At 39.7% G+C, this 24575-nt stretch overlaps 2 protein-coding genes across 4 annotated transcripts in view; both read right to left on the reverse strand.

Annotated features, from left to right (window-relative positions):
• MRTFA (myocardin related transcription factor A) overlaps nt 1–5505 on the reverse strand; it is a 122353-nt gene extending 116848 nt beyond the window's left edge. Inside the window, exons 1-3 of the mRNA XM_086885668.1 lie at nt 5432–5505; nt 4497–4803; nt 3239–3514 (exon numbers count right to left, since the gene is read on the reverse strand). The gene's annotated coding sequence lies outside the window, so the exon portion shown is untranslated. The remainder of the gene's footprint in view (nt 1–3238; nt 3515–4496; nt 4804–5431) is intronic.
• A 2213-nt stretch (nt 5506–7718) lies between these two features.
• Nucleotides 7719–24212, reverse strand: SLC25A17 (solute carrier family 25 member 17). Of its 3 annotated transcripts, XM_086885687.1 has the most exons (10): nt 24055–24169; nt 21840–21927; nt 20218–20278; nt 19172–19238; nt 16629–16780; nt 15449–15565; nt 14609–14754; nt 12651–12746; nt 8809–8891; nt 7719–8352 (listed from the first exon to the last, which is right to left on the reverse strand). In XM_086885687.1, the coding sequence occupies exons 3-10, from the start codon at nt 20270–20272 to the stop codon at nt 8205–8207; spliced, it is 864 nt and encodes a 287-aa protein (XP_086741813.1). In that variant the 5' UTR covers nt 20273–20278; nt 21840–21927; nt 24055–24169; the 3' UTR covers nt 7719–8204. The 3 variants fall into 3 exon arrangements, with proteins under 3 accessions (XP_086741813.1, XP_086741812.1, XP_086741814.1); XM_086885686.1 differs by lacking the exon at nt 21840–21927 and having other exon boundaries at nt 24055–24212; XM_086885688.1 differs by lacking the exons at nt 21840–21927; nt 24055–24169 and adding an exon at nt 23687–23977.
• Between the last annotated feature and the right edge of the window lie 363 nt (nt 24213–24575).

Consider the following 24575-nt stretch of genomic DNA (forward strand, 5'->3'; position numbering starts at 1 on the left):
ATGACTTTTGACTTTTCCTCCCCATTTCTTCCAATGTATAGAATATTAGATCACTGCCCTGTGGAAACCAACCCGAATTCCTTTTTGAAAGCAACTGGAGAGGTGGCTGCCTGGAACAGTTCTTGTTGCAAAGAGTCAGCTTTCTCAAAACAATGCTCAGAAGTCTTTGTCACCTCAAACAGAGGAAGCCAGCAACTACAGCCACTACAAACCATACAGGCTTTCACAACTGAAAAGTGTGTTTTCCACAGAGATTGGGCCACATTCTTATTCACCTTTGACCTTCTAATGCAACTGGAAAGCAACTTCACAGGAACAAAGGAGGAATATATACAGGCAGGAGGAGAGCTGGGGTGAAGTTGTAGCTGGGCAGAGGAAGGGTGCCTCAAGGCTCAGGTCATTGGCAGAGACTCAGCTGCACAAACCAGGAAGCAGAGACTGAAATCACGGATGTTGGCGGCACAGTGAAGTTATTTGAAATTAAATTATACTTTAAGCCAAGTGCTAGTAAGAAACATGGGTAAAATGCCAACAATCACACATAGCAACATCTACTTTTGTCAGCCTAAGTAATTCACTTTGTCCCACAGAATCATGTCAAATCTATGAAATAAACATGACAACAACAGGTTTTGGTGTTGGTGGCAGCAATATATGTAATATATTATTAATAATATAATAATAAAACATGGAAATATCATACTGCCACATCCCTGGGGTGACCTGAGTTCAGACAACCTTCTGCAACAATCACATTACAAATTCTTCCTTCTTGCAACTTAATTTTTCCATTTCCTGTAACTCCATGGGTTTCACTCTCCCCCCTGAAATGTTTCTTGAACTGAAACCCACAATTTGGCTATTTCTTTTTCTTCCCACCAGTCTCTCAGTTTGACTCAACATATATTTTTCAAACTTGAGATTTTTTTTGGTTTTTTGCCCATTCAAGCAGCATTCAAGGCAATAGGCAGCACATTCAATTCATTACTCTTCTGACATGACAACAAACAAAAATTTTGCCTGTATTGAAACAAAGACCTGAGATTCAGCTAAGGTTTTCATTCACCATAATGCTATAATGATACCAAGGAAAATATTTAACCTCACTGATGTGTACCAACAGCATTGGACACACAGAGCTTAGGCCAAGTCCAAGCACCCAGCACAGAAATACAACTTTGCTACAGAATGGTATTGACCCTCCTCTTTCTCAGCTTCTGGTGTGCCCTCTCTCCAGTCAAAAAGTTCCAGATCTTTAATTTGATTTCTAGATTGTAATTTGATTTCTTTTGGCTCACAGAAAAGTCCCTCTTCCTTGGGCTGCTGGCAGCAAGGGAGAGCGAGGCAGGGCAGCGGGGCTTGGCTGCCACCTCCTGGCGTCTGACCGCCTTCTTCACTGGACACACTCCAAACCCCATGGAAAACAGAACGTACCAAAAACACAAATAATAACCAGCACTGCCCTCCGGCTCCTCGGGTAGAGCCCCTTCTAACTCTGCAGGAATAAAACAGACTTATCATGGAGAAGGGGAATGAGAGAGGTTGCTGAGCTTCAGGGTGCTGAGCTTCACAAATTAATATAGTTTTTATGTATATGAATATGCATATGTTCCTAGTTCTTAATAATATGAAAGCTTGTGTCACACTACAGGAGCAGTTAACATCTTGCACAAGACTTCTGTGAATGTTTCTCCTTTGGCTTTAGAAAACACTTACATGCATTTGCCCCAGAGAAAAGCAACAAAGAAATCTTACTAATTCTTTCTCCATTTTTTGTCCTCTTCCCTGCTTATGAGGAAAATAGAAATTTTTCCCATTTTATCCTCCAAACACTAAATATATCTACTAAACACGATATTTCAGTTTTCTTTGAACATTCTGCTTTATTCTTGATATATACTTTGAGAGTTTTGAAAGCATCATATGAAATCTCCAAATTGCATTTTTCAAAATATAATGGAAAGACTAAGGTTTGTCAAGTGAAAAAAATACAAAACCCTCATACATTGCCTTCTGTAATCCTGGGAATTTAAAAACTAGAGAACACTGGTGTAAAAGTATTCCTGTTTCATGGCCACAAAGCAAGGCTAGGATAAATAACTCAAAAGAAATGAAGACATTTGTTTTGTATGCAGCAGGTGACTCTGAGGGTTGGGACTGAATGGACATGTGCATGAGGAAAGATAATGAGAAAAATCCATCAAATTAGTTCTCTCGCATCAGCATTCATGAAAGACAGCACTTCATAAAACCTTCGCATCAACAAGTCACCATGACTTCTCAAGGACATTAAAAGAATAATGAACTTCCCAAAACAACAGGACAAAGGAATTCTTTTTTTTTTGTTCAAAACAGCAGCTCTGGGCCTTGATGTGCCATCACTCAGCTGAGACAATGAAACAATTAGGGAAGGCCCTATCACATCTTGAATCCACCCAGACACGGTGGGACTCATGGGCATCTTCTGCCCATCACAGATGAAGGTCAGAAAGGCCAAGCCAAGAATTGTAAACTGACAATTTTCAGCAAGGAATCCACAGTGAAGGCAGCCAAAGCCTGGCCAGCATTTGTCTCTAATTTGAAATAAATCCTATTGGGGAAAAAAACCCAACCTCATCCTCCATATGTGGATGTCAGAGTGCAGAGGAGATTAGCTGTTACTAAGAATAAGACCGACGTGCGCTGTGACGACAGCTGGATAACAGGCACCAACAATTGCAAACCCCCAATGTGAACTGAGCACCAGCCAAAGTCAGAGAAATGTGGTTTCCTATGGATAAACCTGGGCTGATCCCAGGCCCCTTCTGCATACATATCCCTGAGCCCAGCACATGTGAATCAATCTGGTGTTTGGCATTAAAGCTACAAATACAACACTGTTAAGAGGCTTTCCCTGCAGTTAAAATCTGCTGCTCTGAGGCACTGTTCCCAGTGTGGCCAGTAACTGTCTGGGCCTTTTCAACTGGCTTACAGTCTGGCACATTGCCACATTTGGGAGATTTTCTAAATGCCTTATGCAGTTTTGGCAGCAAATCCAAATGCAAATACCAGCAACCTAGACACACCTATTATTTTCTTCAGCTGGTTTGAAAAGCCATAGAAAGCAACACAGCAAATGAAAAGTGCTGAGCAATGGGGAATTCCACAAGAAAACCCCCTGGCTATCCAGACCATTCCAGCTCCAAAAGAATATGCACCCAAGATTTCAGTCAGGAATTGTTAAAATGAAGGCTCTCACCACCGGTACAGCTGAGATGGGGGTATGAACTGTGAAGTTGATTACTGCTGCGTTAGGACCACCGTGAGCTGGGCTCCACTGTGCAAGTGCTACACCAGGATCTGGTAATGTGCTGGAGAATCTCTCACAGAAATTCTGGCCATGTTATCACTTCACATTTCCATTGCTCCAAGTTTTGGGGACTCTTGTCTTGCTGAGCTTCCTGATCTGGACCACCACCAAATTCCTGCTCTTCCCTCTCCTCCAGCTGAAGTAACTGTAGGATAATTTCTCCAACTGCAGAGGACAGAAATAAACCCGTATTTGCACAAGCTTCTGCACCTTTACCTTGAAGTGGCTGTGTTGTGCTCCAGGCTGCTCTGACAAATTCACTATGTTGCTACAAACAGCAGAGAAAAATGTTGTCAGCCAAATAGAAAGGTGGAGAGAACTCCTTTTAGTTATCATTTCACAGAAAGTTCTGGAGTCCATTTCTTTTAAACACAAAGCAAAGGAAGAATAAAGAATTTAAAATAGCTCTCTAGCAGGCAGTTTATTGCTTGGTGCAGTGTCAGTTCAAAAAAGCTCTTTTGCTGCTGTTCAGTGGATCCTAAAGCTATCCTCTTTTACCAAGTGCTATCAAAACCTGTAAGCTATGAATATTATGTAAGTTATATATGATATATCCTAGTAAAGTTTTACACTAGGTCAGCATCAATAGCCCTGTACAGACCATGCAGTCAAGCACAGCTTTATTTGTGCAAGAGATGGACCTGGCCCCTCTCTGTGCCAGGAAAACTTGCTTTGAAGAGGGTTCTTCAGTCCATGTAGGCCATCAGACCATGCCCTAAAACCTGTTTCTGCTGTGAAAGACTGCAAGAGGCAGAGGTTTATAATGCCCACAAAGTACCCTCTGCAGACACAGAATTCAGCTTTTTAGATTAGGTGATTTAACAATTATACCAATTATAATAATAATATAATAATAATAAAAACAATTATATGTTTTATACCCATCTTCCTTATCACATCACCCTCGTTCCTCTTTGCTTTAAACAACATTGATTTAAAAAAAACCAAACAAACCCCAACAATGGGCATAAACAATAGAGGCCTTCTATATATCTCCCTCTCTTCCACAACCCTGTGCTCTCCTGTCCCATGCTCACCAGTTGAGAAATGTTTTTGACATGTGGTGTAAAAATAACTGCATTGATGGCAATGAATACCTTTTTCAACAGACACCTGTGCTAGGAATATCCCAGCTGTGAAAGCTCACCTGTTTTTTCCTCTGAATGGACTGCCTGTGTTTACTACAGAAGTCCAGCAATGAGCAGGGTCAGCACTCCCCCTCTTCCTTCCTCAGCAGGGGAGCAGTAATACATGTAAAGAAGGATTCATCTGGACAAGAAGCTTTTGCAGTGCAGCGCGCTTTATTCCCCTCGGTCAGATAGGAGGTAAATCCTGTTTTTCCTCCCACAAAGGGTATGCACCAGCTTTCAGGTTTTAATAACTTTCTTCAGTGCAGCCAGAAAATTGTTTGATGGACAGACTCTTCCAGCAAAGTACAGCCAAGGCAGCAAGTACTTAGCAATTCAACATTACATAAGACAAAAAGAACACATTATACCCTATCAGTTATCATCCTCCTAACTGAGGCTTAGTGAATAGAATTTCAATTATATTATATATTGAGATATATATATATCCAAAAGATAAAGATATATAGATAGATAGATAGATATGTTTATATAAATGACATTAATGAATAAGCTAAAATGTGTTAAATACTGCTCCTACCATACAGGCAATCTATAATACCAGTAAACATAGTTTGGAATACAAATTGGAGCAGAATTCATCCCAAACATCACAGATACCCTAGAAGCCACTTGCTTTGCAAGCTCTAAAATGCTACATGCTAAAATGTCTTGCTATCTTCAGTCAAAGTGTAGGGTGGGAAAGAGAAAGAAGAGCACAGAATTAAATTTAAATCTCCTAAATTGAGCCAAGGACAGAATTACTCATGATGGAACTCGGCTAAGACAGACGATCCTCTCATCTGCTGTCTTTTTTTATCATCTTTCCTTTTTCTCTTCTCTCAAAAACAGTATTAAAAATATATGGAAAAGATCTGGTTTTCACCCAAAAATGAAAATATTTTCTGTTAAATTCTCCAGGAATGCATTTACACAATTTTTGGATGGAACATACCACACCACCTCATACTCTGCCTCCATGTTCCATCTCCAGCTTCAACTGCCAGAACCATGTCCATGGGGAGCCACCTGTGTCGAAAGGAACACCTTTATGATTTGTACTGTTTGACAGGAACTATGTTATTAGTTCTCCTACTATCTTCCTCCAGTGAAATGACAAATCTACAGAGCCAGATTAGCTGGATTATATCTTTACAGCACCCCCTGAAGCTGTTATTTGCTTATGAGGAGCACAGCAGGAAATGACAATTTATGTAAATGTATTTTAAAACTCAGTAAAATTATTTTATTTAGTTTCCATTTCTGAACAGTATTTATCCACCAACAATTAATTACAACTCCAGTACCAAGATTAAAAATAGTCTTTCATAGTTTGCTTTGACAAATTATGGACTTTCTAACGTCAAAAATACTCACCAACACCTCTGAAGCCCAAAATAGTTTTAGGCTGTCTAACAATATGTCATCATCTGTTCAAACTACATCTGAGAAAACTCAGGTAGAGGTACCAGCTGCAGCATGAACATCTGCCTGCCATTTGAACAAATGACTAAACAATTCCTCAACCACCTGCATTTTGGCTCAGTCATGCAAGGTTATGTAGTTTCTCAGTTATTTCAGCTTAATGTCTAAATCAATACCAGAGAATGCAGAAGCAAGAAAAGCTTTAAATGCCCACACGTCTACCATTAAAAGAAGACTGGAGATGCTCCCAGCTTCAGTAGCTTTTGCTCTCATTCCTTTACGAAACTGTTTCATTACAATTGCTCAGCAGAGCCAAGTAGAGAGTTTAGGGCAAAATGTCTGTTCCAGGCTTTACGGTAACGCCAACACAGCCAAGGCCAACACACCTTTACACAGGGCTTCTGTATTCAGCTTTTTTGCAAAAAGGAAATACATTAACCATTTGAATGCACACTGGCAGGTAGACAAGCATTTTTTTGCTAGTAAATGCTAGCAAGAATTTATTTTCTTCTTATAGGTAGAGCAACCAAATAGAAAAACATTTCTGCAGGAATTGCTCCTCCATGCCACAGACTAGAAAGGTCCGAGGTGCTGAACTCCAGCTCCTGGCAGCCACACAGATTTCAGCCAGCCTGGCACAAGAACCACTTTGCTTCCCCACAATGATTCTGACAGCAGGGATTTTGAGGTGAGGTAGTTTATCAAGAGCCATACTACAGATTCCAAATTTCTTATTAAAAACACTCAAAAGACAGCGGATGACCTTTCCACAGGGCACTTCATTACAGAAGAAATTTCATTTTCACTGAAATTTTCAGAAATGTGATTCATTCTTTTCCAGTGGCAAGGTCTCCAGTCTTCCATTTTCATCTTCTAACAAAGTGTAATTACAGCTCATTGCACTTTTTTATTCTTACTTGTCTATGTAAATCCCACTTGAACTGAAAGCCAACCAGCATTTATTTATTTAAATATTTAATTAATTAAATTTAATTCATTGAATTATACATTCTTCTTGTATAGATACTCTCTGTATTCTCTATTAAAAGAAACAATTGGTGTAAAGGTGCTTATTCTTGTTCAAAAGACATTATCTGCAGAATTATTTAACAATTTCATTCTTAAAATTAACTCAGTTCAGACTCCAAAAACAGGTGCCATTTTGCAATTCAGTAACGTACTTCCTGCAGCATTCAAGTCTTCTCCTCCCAGACATCCTTGGTGTTAAAACTGCCATGAAGTTTTTCAATACTTCAAGTAGAAAACTGTTCTTCAGAACAATCCTACTGCCAACTTAACAACGGACAGAGCATAATTTAATTTGGATTTTAGGGTCTAGGAATATTGATCAAAATTATGCAAAAGAACATAAGCATGTACACTAACTGGGACAACAGTTATGACTTTTATGGTCTGGGAATATCAGTGGAAAAATAAACAAAGCACATTTTTGAGCAGGCATAGCACTTCTGAAGCATATGGCAGTGCCCCCTGTCTGCATAAGAACATGGTGTGAATTCACATACTCTCACAAGGAACAGGGTCACAAAACTTCATGTATTTCTGTAGCAAGCCCATTTGAGGCATCTTGAGGGACTCAGGTTGAGAAAGCAAGAGGTTATCTTCCTCCTGCCTAGGCAGTATTTGCATTCAAAATTCTCAAGATTAAAAATAGCTGGATTCAAGAAGCCAGACTGCACACTCACTTGTAATATCCATTCCAGGAGTCCAGAGACCTCACCACCAGGTATTTGGGGCAACATCAGATCTTGTGCCACAAATATACTTGAAGGTAAAGGAAAACCATGCCAAAAATGTTATTCTTTATGAATTATTTTAATGAATCAAATATGAAGTGACAAGGTCACAGGTCAGGTCACAGGTGACAGGTCAAGGAAAATAACACAAAACCAGCCCCACCAGCTGCTGACAGAAGGTAAAGATACAAGAAGAGCTAAGGACGATTTGAGGGCAAAGAAGAAAGCATAGTGAGAGATAATCATCCTTGCCAAAAATAGCAACCAAACAACCAAATCACATAATAGTTTAAATTTCATGTCAAGTGCTTAAATAAGGTCTCTGGTTTTTTCCTTAACACAGTGAGTACACAGAACAATAGAGAATGGGCTCTCCCTGAATTCGTGGCAACAGGTCCTATAGAGCATATTCCAGATTTCTCCAAATACTGGAGATAAAGGTGGCTAAGAAGAGAAGCAGAGAAAGTGAGGACCCTTTGTTACCCAGCCAGGTCTCAAGAATGGAATGTGATTTCTAGACCCAGTATCTTTGGCATAGGTTCCTTTTCAATGTCTGCGCGAGTGCTTTAATCCCATGACTGTGAAGGTTGCAGCAGTCAGTTTCTCATACACCAGAAACATAAGAGCAGCAGTAAGGACTGTTTGCAGAAGCTTTGCTTCAAGGCCTTTATAGAGTCCCATTAATCCAAAGCGCCTAAGGAGGAGAAAAAAACCAAACAAGAAAACAAGTATGAATAGCTTTCTGTAAGTAAATCTGTACACTACAAAGAGAAATCAATATCAAAAGTTAATGACAACTGTAGTAATCTTAAACCCATTCTTGATCTTGAGCCAGCTATGTTTAATAATATTTTAAAGAAAAAATTCTGCAGCAATTTAAGGTCTTTTGTGCAAGAAACCTGCTTCAAGTTGAGATGTGAAATGAATTAGTATCCTTATGTATTCTTGATGTCATTTACTGTACAGACATTAAGGAGAATTTGTGTTTGTGGGCTTACTCTACAATATATTACAAAAACCAGGTTGACTCAAATGTCAAGTTTAAAGGAGGCAAAAGGAAACAAAATCCAGATCCAGCAACATTTTTGAAATATTAGTAATATTCAAGTCTTCTCTATCATGGTAGGAGAAACAAAATGAGAAAGCTCACCTCACTCTCTGCTGAAGAAGGTAAAGAACATTTCTAAGACTGCCTAGTGTTCGGTTCTCTGGGTTCAACCTGTGACGTCCAAACTGAAAAGGAAGAAGAGTATTTTGCTGTACTGTTTCTCCACTGTGCTTGGCAGAGAACACCATACATGCATGAAATCTGGAGACCCTACCCTAAACCTCTTTAAACATTTTCCACATTATAGGACCACCAACAGAGAACAGAAGCCAAAGCTCTCACTGCAAGCATTAAAATCGTTCATTCTACTGTAATTTGGTTTGGTTTGAAGATGGAGTCCAACAAATATTTCCTCCCTTTCAGTTGCTCTGCAGGAAGCAGTTTTCAAGATCTCAAAAGTGTAATTTGCAGAGTCTTAATAAGAATATGACACTCAAAGCAAGTTCTTTCTGGCTTTCTCAGCTTTCACTTTGCAAAGATTCAGACTCTCAGACATCTGCAAATCATTACTACATTGAGACTGCAAAACTGAACACAAAATTTATCTGCCCAGCAATGGTCCTGGAGCACTTATGCATGAACTGCTGTGGAAGAATTCAAAATTGTTTGATCCACCACGTACCTGACCTAAATAATATTTCTCTTTTACTCAATGCACTTGCTTATCCCCAAGCTGGTTTTCAGTAGGCATGATAGCTGCTGCTGTAGAGTTAAACTAGCAATTTCAGCAACTCCTTTTCTAGCATTCATTGATACTCTTATCTGATACAGGTCGATAGTACTGTCAGCAAGCTGTAACTATGAATTATTAATATACAAGAGCTGGCACACTTGTATTTGTAACAGCACAGCCTAATAGCTTTTTGAGACTGCATTAAGCTTCTGTGCTAAGAAAGGTGATCTTGAGCAACTGCATGTTGGATAATTTTTTTCTCAGAACATGCTTAGGCAACTGCTATTTCTTAGGTGTAAGAAATTGCCATTGACAGTAGGTAAAGTATGCCCCCTGATTTCAGGTAGCTCAGAAATTTTAAGAGAATGCTAGGATGATACAGGTTCCTTTACTATGTGTCATAATAACTTGGGTGGAAACAGCAGCCACAGAATGCTAGTGGAAACCCCCTGTTATTAGGTAAATATGCACTCAAAATCCACAATCTTCTTATCAGCAACTACTCATTTGATACTGACAAATCAGTGTTAAAAGTGATTGTCAAAGACTCAGACATGCCCCCCAAAAATTGCTAAGTTACAGTGTCAGTCACTGCCCAGATTATTCACAGGCTTCCACACTACACCACCATAAGGTGCCTCATTCTCCTCTTTTCTCCACCACTAGACAATTTTTGTACTACAAACAAAGGTCCATCAAGACAGAAGAAACCATTAATTTTTCACCAGGATGTTAGCACTTCAGTGTTTACTGCAGAAGATTTCCCAACGGGATTAACATTCTCTATGACAGTGAAAAAAAAGATTTCAGTTTTAAAGACAACTTTTTCATCTGGGATCACTGAGAACATTAATGGTACTGCTGTACCTCCAGAGGCAAATTTCATTTATTGGCTCTTTACTGACACACAGGCTAAAGAACAGTTTCACTGCACAATGAGTAACACCAGTGTCCATAGTTTTAATGACTGGGAGAAGGACATATCAAATGGCAAACCTGGAAGCTGCTATCACTGTCAATTACACAAGATAACAGTTCATTATATGTCAGTAAGAGAACTGTGACAGAGTTGAAAGCAAAGGTGTAGAGACTTTATTACAAAGAACCCTAATAACTTTCAAAAAAGAGTAAGTTTCTAAAGGTTTAAGGTTAAAAAGAAAAAAAAAAAAAGCCCTGTACTATTTTGATGACAGAATTTAGTTATGATATGTAAGTTTATATTAATTATATTGAGCTTACATTAGTTTGTGTGCAAATCTGCTAAAATTGTTTTTAAAAACACCTGCAACTATATATTTTATTTTTTTTCATGCAGAATATTATTTCTGAAAATACTAAGCCTTTACTCATAACCTTCTTTTTAACATCACTTAGTGTGAGTAACAAAAACTTCATTAGCTAGAACAATACCAACTTTAGATTAGAAAACATGTCACAAAGTAGAGCAAATCTGAACTGGACAGCAAAGATGTCACAGACACACATTCCTGCTGTCCTTGACAGTTGTGCTCAGAGCTCCTGGCTATTCTTTCATAGAGCAAAGAAAGAAGTCATCCCTAGTGACTGCAGAACTAGAGACAGGGTCTTTGTGTTCCCCATCATCACAGGGAGAGGATGGACTGGCACGGGATTTTTCTTTTTTTTTTTTTTTTTTAACACTGCTATTAAGAGTCAGAAGAATTTTATTCAAAAAGCTGAAAGGAAACAGAAATATCATGAAGCCTCAAGACTGTAACCACTTCTCTAGGAACCATGGAAAGGGCTGAAGCTGTTATATGGCTGCAGCCCCATGAGACCTGCACTGCTGTGCAATGCTCAGGGCTAAAACAGAGCACTCCAACTTTCCTTCCAGCTCTCCCTCACACCAGGAGAAAACAGGAGCATCACAAATTAGAAATTGACTGATGTTGCAACTTATCCAAACAGAGATATTTTTGCTTAAATGTTTTTCTGTATCTGCCACTCCAGTAGCAGAAGCCTGTGTTATTAGTTTAGCTACTACTGAGACGTGCCCAGGCTGTTAAAACAGGATAAGGCATTGAAAGAAAACACAGGTTCAGCTGATCAAAAATTAGGCAAACTTCAGAAAACATGACTCCTGACAAAATTACACAGTATTTGAAATACAGCATCCTAACTATCTTTTTACAGTTACAAAAAATCAAGATACATTTATTACAAATTATTATGAAATTTGCTTGAAAAATATTTTTTCCAGATGAACTATTAACACAAAAATTCCCTCATTAGAAAAGTCTGAAAAGTGATACTCTTAGCATGGAAGGCTTGTTTTCAGTAATTCAACTCATTCTCCAAATTTGTCCAAGTTTTAGAACATACACAATGGCTTTACTGTACAGGCAAGTTAAGGCTCCTCCTTACTTAGGAAAATATATTTCATGTGGAAACACTTAATAATATTTAACTGTTACACAGTTTAAAGTACAATATGCTTATGCATCACCAGGTCTCTCCTTCCCTCCTACTCCCCAGTTTTGTCTGGTGTCAATATTACAACAATATTGGTACACTCTGAAGGCAGCAGCATTATCCAACATATATACAAATTGCAAGTAAGAATAAATGCAAGTGTTTCCATTAACACCACAATTAGCCTACATGGCCAGGCAAGTGGTTAAATATATTATTTATGAAGGTTAAAGATATTATTTATGAGGGTTAAATATATTATTTATGAGGTTAAAGATATTATTTATGAGGGAGTTCAGCTTCCCCTGTTGAATTACATTCTGGACAATGACAAGGTCAGACCACCATCTGAACAACAAAACCTATGAATAAAACTTTTTTTTTTTTTTTAAATTACCATAGGTCATCTGGAAACAGGCTGGTTTTAGAAGACTTAATTTTAACTTCCCTCTTGACACATTTTGCACTTATATTCCAAGAAGTAAATGTACATTTTGTAGTGCCTAAAAGCAGTACAATGCATCACCTTCTGTGAGACACTACACCAATACAATACACTGACAATCCTATCAGCTACTTGAAACAAATGCGCACCAATATACCAAGCTCAATCAAAACCAAAAAAAGGAGAGCCATTCTAATCAATGACCTACATTGGGAAAAAATGCCTCCCAAGGCAATGGGTTCATTAACACAAATAAAAACAAGTCCTGTGAACAAGGCTTGCATCATACAGACCACGTCAGAGGCAGAGTTACCGTGAAATGCAATTACTACTTACCCGCAGAATTGACTGTACTGTCTGCAGAGGATAAGTGAGAGTGGTGGCAACTGCTTTGGCTATTGCACCAATGACAAAAGCATCCAAAGATGTGAGCTGTTCAATGGATAAAGAACAAATTTACTTCTACGTAGTACCAAAACAGCCAATTATCCATTTGTATTTGGGGATTCTGTACTATCTAAGACTATCTAAGGATATTCGGCATAAAGATTTCATGAAATCTCAGGGTCTTGTCATTTTAAAGAGTAGGTTATGGTTCAACTAACTTTCCCACATGGTACAGTTTGTTTGTAACTTCCACCTGTTTTCTCATTTCTCAATATAACTAGACTACAAAAACATGGTTGATATAAGGCCATACAATGAGACCATTTCAAAGCACTGAGAGTAGACAAAAGATAAGGAAATATCATTTAAGCACACCATCAATCAATTAGCATTTCAGTTTTTGCAGCAGTGGAACGTCATATGGTGCTTGTGGAAGAGTGACAGCAAAAGATCCCTTGAACATCACTCTGTTTTCCTGAGACATAATCACTACACTCCCAGGCAGAATTTTAGTCTCAATGCCTTAGGCTAAAAATCTCATCCCTTATTAGGTAAGAACCCCTGCTGAAAGCCCATCCTCAGCACCAAAACTCACACTACTCCAGGATGCACCAAATATATTGTTACAGCCTAAGCTGATTACAGTGCACCTCAGTCTAACAGTGTGAATTAATCACTGAACATAAGTAGGTGCCCTTATCAAAACATGCTCAAAATATATTCTAAAACATATTGATTGCAATCAAAAATACACTCAAGCATGCACATCTTTAGAAAGGTCAACCTGATATATTTAGGACAAATAGGAAGAAAAATGTTTTCCAAAATAAAAATTCCCATTCCTAGCTGGAAAAAACCTTTTTCCCCCTCTTCACTGATCATGGACAAAGAAATGTCCTAATTCAAGATGAAACTAAGTAATTTAAAAGAAGCACAAGAAATAAATACATATAAATAAATAAATAAATTGTTATTAGCCAATAAGAAAATAACAGTGTTGATGGAAGCTAAGCTCATCATTCAAAAAAAAATGTGCATGATGTAACTGAGGAGATCCATCAGGCACAAATGGGGTGCTACAGCTGCAGTACTAACTAAAGACAGTAAAAAACCCAAAGTCTCATTGATGATGCAAAAATCTTATATAAAAATAATCTCACTATGTCTTGGGGAAAAACAAGATGGCTTGGTAACATACTGGTATGACCTAACATTCTAAAATCACAAATTAACAGCAAAGCACCTCATCTTAAAGATACATTATGATGTTATCTGAAAATGTAATACAAATGCTTTTCAGTTTGTTGGAACACAAAAGGAACAGAACGTGAGTTCAGCTGAGATTCTATATCTGATATAGACAAGAAGAAAGAATAAGGAAAAAGAAGAGCACTAAAAAGCAGGGCCAGAAAAGCAATTATACTTCTATCCAGAAAATCAGGAAGTTATGATTGCAATGCTATGTCTAATTCTAGTGTCCATCCTTGGGAAAATTATACTGAAAAACTGAGGTCTTCAAGTAAAAACAGGTTATTATATACTGCAAAAATCGTTAAAAGCAGATCTCAAAACAGTCAGTATGTAAATATATAAAAAAGATATATTAGAATTGAAAACTCTACTTTAAATCAAGACCTGTGAACATATGCAAACAAATGTGGACCAAAGGTTCAGTTTCATTTTTACAGGTAAAGAATTTATTACAGGAATCTCTTCCCTAGGGACAGGAAAGATTCTCATCTCATTTCACACACCTGAACCCTTTTTAGACACACTAATTCAAAAAATCACTTGAAAACACAAGAACCAAAACCAAACCTATAGTCTGAATTTGTTCAAGTGATGCATTTCAAAAAACCTGTCTTGTAACAGAGCATGTTCATCATCTGGCCTCAAAACATACTCACTTGCACCCGCTTTTTCAGAAGCTTTCGTTTAAAGCCTTCATAAAACATAAACTGTATGGCGGGATTGAAGACCAGCAGCAAGGAGGGGAAAGTACCATTCCACAGAGCTAAGACTCCTTCATCTCGTACTATCTGATGAAAGGCATCTGAGACAAAATGTGAGGGAAAAACACATTAACATTTTGAGTACAGAACTCTGAATATAAAATATAAGAGAAGTTACTCTTAAAGCCTAATATTCAAAGTGTATAAAAATCCACACAGTCTTTTATGCAAGTATTTTTATCTTCCATTTTAATCCAGAAGTTAACAGAAAGGTAGTGACAAAGGAGGTTCTTGTTTGTATCACCATTAACATAAACAACATTTATCATCTGCAAGGGAAGATCATCTTTTTTTTTTACAAGTGTAGCATCCACATTAAGGTCTTCCAAACCTTCTTCAAAATAATAGTAATGTTTATTTGGTTAGTTGGTTTTAAAAGAAGGACAGCCTGAACATGCCAGTGATTAAGGGGAGTGAAGTTCAATTTTCAGACTGTCTGTCCAAACTCAAGACTACCAGCTACCACTTCATGGGGTTCACTATTGCACCACTATCTCTATGATAACATATGTGCCCTTGCAAAAGGTATTTCAGTTACAGGAGTGCACACTGCAAACTCCTAATTACCATCACAAATAGCCAAGTCCACTTTCCTGTAAAACTCAATGACTGCGAAGTGAAAGAATAGCATAGATTACAAGGTGAAAACAGTTACATGAACTAAAGTCTTCCAAGTCCTTGATACATTTAATTTCATTAACTTCTCTTTGGTTGAAGACAACAACAGGGGTTTACCTATTATGCCTCTGTAATTGGTTGGTACAATGTCTTCATTTCTGAATTTTGCACCCTGCAGCTTCAGGCGTGTGTTCACCACCCAGAGAGGGGTAGTCAAGAGTACATTCACTACTCCTAATGCAAAACACAGCACAAAGAAAATCAGCATGAAACAGAAGGTTTCATATGTTTTCTTATCCCCTTTTCCCCCCTGATTCACATGCTACTGAAATTTCTGGTACGAAGAAGGAAAAAACCAACACAGCACATGGGAAAAGTAAATGATAATTTATACCCTAATTCCTGTAGCCTTTATTCCAAAATATACTTATGTGGAATTTTAATGCAGACATACAGCCAACTTAAGAATTTCCTTCTTTACTTCCACCAGCTATTCAGCCAGTCATTATACCTACACTGAAAATAAAAGAAACTACCAACTCCTCCCCCAACCCCCAGAAAAAAAAAAACCCCAAACCCAGAGGCCTTTTTTACAGTTTTGTTTGTTTTTTTGGTTTTTTTTTAATTGTTTGATTCTATGCATTTGATTCTATGCATTTGCATGAGCAACAGAACCCAAAGAATATCACCAGCAAACACAAAGCCCACAGTGGTAACTTTTCACACTGGATGTGCTAGAAAAGTCACTAATGTTACTATCCCTTCAAAGAAGGCACTGCAGCATCCACGTAAGAGGACAGAATAAAAAAGAACATATGGTCCATTGGACCTGTATATATCTAGGAACTTCCTGTCATTTTCAGGTGACAACCCAAAACCAAGTCTGAAAACTGACAACCAAATACTTACATTAAAATTTCTTACTGTAATTTAAATTACTTCAAAATCGGCATATATCTTTTCCTCTGAAAAAAACCCAGCTATCATCTCTCTCTGCCACTTGCCTTCAGCATCTCAGTGATGATGCTTAGGTACCTGGTAAGCAGCACACCAGAAACAAGCATCACACTAAGCCACAAGAGCACTGTGGTTCGTGCTGGAACTCACAACAGGAATGGGTTATGCATCTCCGTATGAGGCGGGGACGACACAGAGGAGCAATCAGAAAGAAGCAGGTCCGCATACAGTGGGAAGTGTGAGCACTCAGTGTGGCCTCCAGAGGACTTCATAAAGAAAATCATTAGATGGAATATACCAAAAATACATCCTTGACAAAATGTAGATTTTTAAGTATTACCTGCAACAACCCCAAGAACCAAGTCTTTTCCAGTGGTTGAATGCTGGCCTTTGACCCAGAGGGCTTTAAGACTATTAAATGTATAAAAATAAACAAAATTGGAGCAGCAAAGGCTGGAGATAACAGGGAACCATCCTCGATATGGTGCCAACCTAATGGAGAGCAAAAAATCACAGTAAGAATCAGCAAAGTATTTATGTGATCTGGCTGATTTTATGTGTTGGTAGAGGATCCCAGAGATACAATGCTGTATACTACAGGAAGTACTAACTAGGTATGTCTTTATCAGCAATGGTAACTTAACTCCTGAGTAAGGAAAAAAAAGTATCTGGATTCTCACACAAAATTTAAAAATTGAAGACTAGTTACCGAAATTCATATCCTACACCTAGGAGAGTTTTGCAAAGGATGCAACCTGGGGACACAAGATATACAGGTGGGAAGAATTTCTAACAAATGCCTTACTGTAAAATCTAGGGCAAATCAGTCAGATAAGTAAGAAAAAGGCATTACCTACTTAAATTTAGCTAGATTAATCACAGATGAAAAACTGAGTATCATCTAAACCTGTCTTGATTTAGGAATGATTTCGTAACAATGGACTAACAAAGCTCCCTTCTGTGACAGGCCTGATGATCCTGTAAAACAGGGACACTTCAACAGCTATCCTACATTCCCAGCATGTTCTACAACATATCTCAACGAAAGATAATGATACACACCTTCACTGGAGTTGCACAGAATGAACAGACAACTGGTATCATGTTAAAAGCATAAAAAATCACCTCAACAGTTGTAATTATGGAGGATCTTTAGAATTCATTAAAATACTGGGCGTACATAGAATTTAAGGATCTCTAATAAGACTGTAAAAGATGCAAGGCTGGTAAACACCACATATGACTTTTCTTAAAATGTAAATGCTACTTTTTCATCTCAAATCCAATGAGTGCTTCTCCCTCCCATGTAGCTGATAATACACCTTATTGTTACAACTGCTTCTGAAGTTAAAGCTAACCATACAGTTACAAATTAAGTGACTTTGCAGTTATTCATAAGCCAAATTAAAAGAATTCTTATATTACCTATCTCTTATGTGCTGGAAAAGAAAGAAAGAAACATCCTCTAGGGAGCATGTCCTCTAACTGAGTGTTAGTTTGGGCTTGGTTGATTTATTAAGAATGACTTCTGACGATTTTCAAATTAAACATCTTGCAGTACAAAACATGAAACTAAAACAAAACCCATGAGCTTATTTTAAAAACTTAAGTTGTCAATAGTAGCATCCATGATTCATTGCAATCTTGAGAAAAACTTAGTGTACACTAGTGAACACCTTTCAGATCACCTAGAAAAGGAAGGGAGTGCAGGGAAGAAAGCTGCTTGATAAACTTCTGCAGGAAGTCCTTTAGCTCAACCTATTTGCTTTACCTAGACAAGAGAGTCTCACAAAAGTATGGTAATGAGACAAGACTCTACAAGCTTATCTGAGCAAAATGTTTATGATCTCACATCACATTCCAGATTTGTTGCTGTCTGGAGTTTTTTTGTTACTTTAGATACATCTAAATTAGTACCACTGCTTCACCGGGCCTTCCCAATGCCTTCGGAAGTAGTAATGTTCCTCTCTTGTTGAGTGACTGATTTTTCTCCTTCACAGGAAAAGCAGGATGACCACTTTTGCAGTCTTTCTACCTCAGACAACTTCAATTTTATTTTTTTTTTACTCTTTTCTTTCTTTTCGTTTTTTAATTGAAGTTTACTTGCCACCCTCACATGACAGTGGTAATGTGGGAAGGAGAACAAGAGAGATCAGCTGACAGAGAATTCCTCATGCATACAACTGCCCAAGTTCAAAGGTGACACAGCATTATGGGCCAAGTTAAACTTTTGTCAGCTTTAATGTCTAGTTTAAGCTCTAGTCTAGTTAGGAGTTCCAGGGATTCAGTTGGGAAAATACTTCTAACAAGGACAGGCATAAACTGTTTTTCCCAGACAGCTCAGCTCAGACTATGACAAATACTAAAGCACAGCACATCTGTGCTTTTAGATAGATGTTGAATCCCACCAGTATAAAGTGTCATGTGTTGTTTACTTCTACATGCTTAGGAGAGGAAAAAACCTTCCAACTGGGAAACATGTCTCATTTCTCCTCCTGAAAGTGGCTCAGTTGTCCAGGAGTTTCATCTTGGTTACTGAGAAATTGACACACCCAAGAATCCAGGCAGACAAAGCTGGTTGATCAAGTATGTGAAGGTATATTTGCATTTCTGAGGAGGCAAAGCTACCTCACTAATGAAGGCACAGTTACATCACTGAACAGAGCAATTGCATAAGGTGCTCAAGGAAGTTAATCCTAGTTAGCTAAAGATGAACACATAAGACTATGTAAGTCATATCACACTTGTGTAGAGACATTTCAATTAGGAATAAAAATCTGTCTACATAGATACAGGCTAAGTGTTCCACTTTAAAAGCATATTCAATTTAGTTTTAGAGCTTGTCTACAAGATGACAAAATTAGAAAATTATTATCTACTCACAGGCCTTCTTCTTTGATTATTTCCAAAAGGACTGCTGGTGTTGTCTTTGACTTCCGCTTCTCATCAACTGGAAAGCAAAAGAATCAAACTTTTAGGTGATTCAAATTTTTAGCACTCTTTTTCAAGTCCTTATCCTCACAATTCTGAATATACCCTACAAATACATGTTTCATCTTCCTCATAAAGGACAGAAATATCCTATTTCTCCTTATTTTTTTTTGCTAGGTAAGACTACTTCCTTTTTTCATTCTTCCCCAGAGTGGCAGGTTCTGTTGTGCTTCAGAGTACCTGGATTTACCAGTTCCTAATAGTTGTGAGTTGAACTGAAGGTGGGTTCCCCTAGGTAAAGGGCTAGAATTGGACCTGCCTAGCTGCTCTCAAAATTATTCCTTGGACAGCAGACTAGCACCAGTAGCAGAGCAATCTCCTACAGTTCATCTGCAAACAGCTAAGCCTTAGCAAAGCAGTCTCTTCCTGCACTGAAAGCTGTTCGTTTCTCAACCACATATTTCAGGCAACCTGGCTGATGATCTCCCTCCAGCTCTTAACACAACTTTAGTCATAGCTCTAAAATGCTTGGTGATTCTGTGACTTTCGATTAGAAGACAGAGTTTTAGAACAACACAGTTTATACCTAGATGCATTTTTGTAAATATTGGATATTCCTAATCTCAATTCTAGCCCTGACTTTTCCCTTTAAAACATCCTCTGGAATAATTCTAGACCTGTTTTTCATGATATTGCCCCTGCATTTTGAAGTGTTCTCAGCAGCCAAAAACAACACACAAATCCTGTTCAATCTCACATCTTTGTTTTTGTCTTTGGTTTTAGATAATCCTTTATAAGCCACAGAGCACACAGCCTTTTCAGCTAATTAAAAGGTTGCCCAACTTTCAAAAGGAAGAATTACCTTCAACTGGAAAAATGGTGTTACTGTGCCACAAGTAAGAAGACTCTTGTTCACGTAGAACCTCCCCCCCTACAACCACCCAGGCCAAGATGAACAGAAACACCATTGTACAAAGAAACTAGATTTTGACACTTACCCTGAAGTCTAAGCCTAGCTGTATCCAAAGGAAAAAATACAGTCATTGCAGTCATACTGCCCTGAAAAACAAAATAAACTGGCTGTATAGTTTATCAGTTGCTTATACAGTGCCTGTTAGACTCTTGTAACCCTTCACTTCTCACCCACAAATCAGTCTGCTGAGCAAGTTTAAAAGGGGGATAAACTCCATATATAATAATGCATTTTTTTGTCCCATACTTACAAATAAGGTTTGTGGGTTTTGTTGTTTTTTTTCTCTTGCATTAGATCAAGCTAAAATTAAAATCATTAGAAGTTTTTTGCCAAAAGAGAAAGTTTTTGGAGCCTGAAAGTTGATCTAGTGGGCATCAGAAAACAAACATTGCACTTTCTCTACCTCCTATTACCCTCAAAAAGGCCCTCCCTGGCTTGGTGTAAACCTGTTTTCCATGCATCAGGTGGCTGCTAAAGCTGTGGCATCTCTTCTCTTAGCAGTCATGCAAACTGTTTCAATGGTGGGAAGGTCTGGGATATAGCAAGTCACTCCATGCTGTGTTTAGAGTATAGTGCACAGTATGACTTGAGCTTTTCTACAGCTGTCTTATGCCAAACATTTAAGTGAGCTTTGCCTCTGGAAATACTCCAGCTCCTCAGCAGGCTGCTTGGATCTATCTCTACAACCAGCAACAGAGGATTCATTTTCCGTGTGGTGATTCCACACTGAAACAATTCTATGCTGAAGTGTTAACTAGACTTAAATTTTCTCCAGTATTCAAAACACTAGGTAGCAGATGTAAGACTTGGACACAATTACCTAGTTATTTTAACCCATTTAGTTTGGGCTCTTGCCAAAACAGTTGATTTTGGTCTCCCATGTACTTGTCCTGTGTTGTATCATTCTCAGTACCTACCATGTACCCAGCTAGACAGCAAGTGGATTAATGAACCCATCTGACTGAAAATTTCTAAAAAGCGTATTTCAGTTAGAAGGGTAATGCCAGCAGCAAGAAGTGCCAGAAAGAGCCATAATACTCCTCCTAATGAGAGCTTCATTACCACAGTTTTGAAGACAGCCTCAAAACACAGTTACACCTACACACAGAATACAACTGCACAGTCACTACAACTTCCAGCTTTCCCCTGCTCAATTTATCCTGCTTCCATCCTCCCAAAATGAGATTTATCCTGGATAAATGCAATGCACCACACAGCAGCAACACACACACACACACTTGCACTCAAAATTAGAAAATGGAAATGAGGAAATAGTCAGGTAGCATCATACAGGACACATTGGATGTGTGGCCACAAGACACAGAATAGTCTATTTCAGTTGGAAAGGACCTGCAGTGATCACATAATCCTGCTGCCCCCATCCCACTTTAGGGCTGACCAAAAGCTAAAGCACATTAAGTGCATTTCCCAAATGCCTCTTAAACACTGACAGAGCACTGACCACCTCTGTCAGCACTCTGCACCAGTGCTTGACTGTCAAACTGGCTTAAAACTTCAATGGAACTATAGTTCAAGAGAACACCATTAGATAACTAAACTGACCTAATAGATCACTGTACATAAAAAACAATTTCTACCCTCTCCCCTTCTTTTGCTAAATTGAGAGAAATAGAAAAGCCAAGTTACTTTTCTCCTGTGTTTACAAATGGAACAACTCAACTACATGATGAGGAGGCTGCCAGAAGCATCACACGGAAGAGACAGGATTTCATGGCTAGAAGAAAGGAAAAGAAGGATGAGCAGGACCAGTCCTTTCCCCAGCAAAAGCCCTCAAGATGGACTCAGATTCCTTGCTAAACTGCATTGGGACCAGCAGGTAAAATTATACTACTGAGTGCAGAGCAGATGCTGCCATGTATTACCCTGCATTGCCGGAAGGGTGAGGCTTCACTGTCAGCCTTCACACCACCTCACTGTCAGCACTGGGTAGTTTGCCAAGTCACATTACCACTGAATAATCACAGGGACAGGTACAGACTGGTTCATGTAATCCCAGGCTCTTGGTCAACTGTATTTGTATCCCTACCTCCTCCAAGCTGGAGGCATAACTTTCTGGGCACCTACACAATGATGCAGACACAGAAACTAACCTGGCTGAAAAACAACTTTTTCCACTGGGCTACTTCTTCAGTCACATCAGTTCACTGACCAGCTGCAGCACCAGAGAAACAACGGTGCAGGAGCCAAGAGGTGGCCAGAAAAAATGGTCTGAGGTGACTGCTGCCAAAAAAATGTGTGCAGGACCGCAGCCTGAAGCTGGGCTTTATAAAAAACAGTAATAAAAAAACCCGTGAAACACATAAAAAAATTTTATCTGCTATTTTTTAGCCACCATTCTGCCAATGAAGCAGCCTGACTGCTCTATAATACTCCCATAAAATTCTCATCCCTATACCTTTTGCAACAGGAAGATTACATTTTAGCTACACGCAGAGTTAAAGAATACTTATGTAATTCAATTAAAGTTGACAGGAAATCAAGCACGGGGTTTTGTTTTTTTTACTGTTCACAAATCTATTCCTTCATCTCAAATTTGACTAGGTTACCTAGAAGGTATACGAACTTTCAGTTTATTAGATTACAAACAAAAATTATCATGTTGTGGTCTGACATGTGCTTCTGATACATTAGCTCAACACAGTTCTGAGTTTACAGATGGATTTATGAGCTTGGTTCACACCACAAACTTTGTTCAGGGGCATAGTGTGACTACAGCAATCTGTATGTGAGAAGCTAACAGCAAGATCTAGAAAGTATCACTGACTTCTGTAGAAGACAGCAAAAGAAAAATGGGTAGTATTTCAATAATGAGATCATTTGAGAGAGCTCCACTTTTTGAAAGTGAAAACAAAATCCCCACAGCCTTTGATGTTTAAATAAGCAGACTTAAAACAACTTAAAGAGCAGACAAAAATCTTATGGTTTTTTATAATTAAACCAAAACACCCCTTAAAGTCTTGGTTTTCCTTTTAGAATCAGCCTTTATAACAGAATCACTGAATTGTCTGGGCTGGAAGACGACCCAGTCCAAACCCACCCCCCTCAAAGCAGTGTCACCCAGAGCAGGTGACACAGGAATGCATTCAGGTGGGGTTTGAATGTCTCCAGACAGGGAGACTCCATGACCTCCCTGGACAGCCTGTTCCAGTGTTTATCGTTCAATAACATTTAGCAACTTTCATCCTACAGGAGACATGAGGAATTCTTTCTATCCATCAGTATGCCCAATCCAACATGCTACATGCACTAAAATTCTTAATCTGTTGGAAGCAGAAGGCTGATTTACTACTTAGAGCTAGAATTTGGAAAAATTCAAGGGCTGGGCAAGCTAGGAAATCTACACGAATTAAATGCGACTTTTTTTTTAATTTGCAAGCGTCACATGTAAAACTAAATTCAGTAACCGACACAAACCACCTCCGGCTGCACTGCGCTCGCTTTACGTTTTGATTAGCAGCTATGCGCTGCCTCACCCTTCGCGACTCCTGAGCATTTCTGAGGCCGTGGCAGGAGGCCGGTGCTCGGTCCGGCTCTCGGATTACACAGCTGAGGTGCTGCCCCTCTGCCCGAGTTTAGATTTTCACCGCTGAAGGGATGCCCAGCTCCAGGTGCGCCAAACCGGCTTTCTGAGGGGCAGCTCCCCGCAGCTCCCGCTGGCTCAGAGGCGGCTCCGGCTGCTCAGGCCCGGCGCCGGCCTCCAGCTTTGCCAAGCCCCGAGCCGGTTCCCCGCCCCGGCCCGGCCCGGCCGAACAAAGGCAGCCGGCGGCCCGCGCCCCCCGCCAGGCCGGCGCGGCCGCTCCGCCCGCCGGGCCCCCCGCCCGGTGCCGGCCCGCTCGCTCACCACGGCGCCGGACACGGCGTGCACCAGGCTCTCGTAGGAGGCGACGGAGGACATCGCGGCGGCTCTCGGCGGCTGCTCCGCCCGGCCCGGCGGCCCCGCGGCCCCGGCCAGCTCCAGGCTGCCGCGCGCCGCCCCCGCGCCCGCCATGGCGCCCGCCCTGTCACGTGCGGCGGCGGCCCCGCCCCGCGCGGGCCCCGGGGCCAGGGGGAGCCGGCGGCGGCGTCTGGGATCTGGCCTTTGGGAAAAATACAGCACCGGGGTACCGGGAAACGCCTTCTTCTTCCTTCCTCTGCAACTACAATAGCGCCTTTCCTCTCCACCAGCAGCTTCGCTTCTCTTCGACGGGAGGCCGCCGAGAGGGGATCTCATCAGTGGCTGTCGGCTTCTGAAGGGAGGGTGGTGAGAGGATGGAGCCAGGCTCCTCTCGGTCGTGCCGAACAATAGGACAAGAGGCAACGGGCAGAAACCGATGCACAAGAAGTTCCATTGAATATGAGAAGAATTTCTTTACTATGCGGTGA

This window comes from Cyanistes caeruleus, chromosome 4 (genome assembly GCF_971803275.1).
Source record: "Cyanistes caeruleus chromosome 4, bCyaCae1.hap1.1, whole genome shotgun sequence".
NCBI classification, from domain to species: domain Eukaryota; kingdom Metazoa; phylum Chordata; class Aves; order Passeriformes; family Paridae; genus Cyanistes; species Cyanistes caeruleus.

Excerpts from the sequence above, each read along its gene's own strand:
- SLC25A17 (XM_086885686.1), bottom strand. The coding sequence starts at position 24,201 with ATGGCGGGCGCGGGGGCGGCGCGCGGCAGCCTGGAGCTGGCCGGGGCC. Across the intron at positions 15,566-16,628 it reads GGTTCTTGGGGTTGTTGCAG|GAGTAGTGAATGTACTCTTG; the intron begins GTAATACTTAAA and ends GTTTTGCATTAG. Across the intron at positions 8,353-8,808 it reads CTTCTTCAGCAGAGAGTGAG|GCGCTTTGGATTAATGGGAC; the intron begins GTGAGCTTTCTC and ends TCTCCTCCTTAG.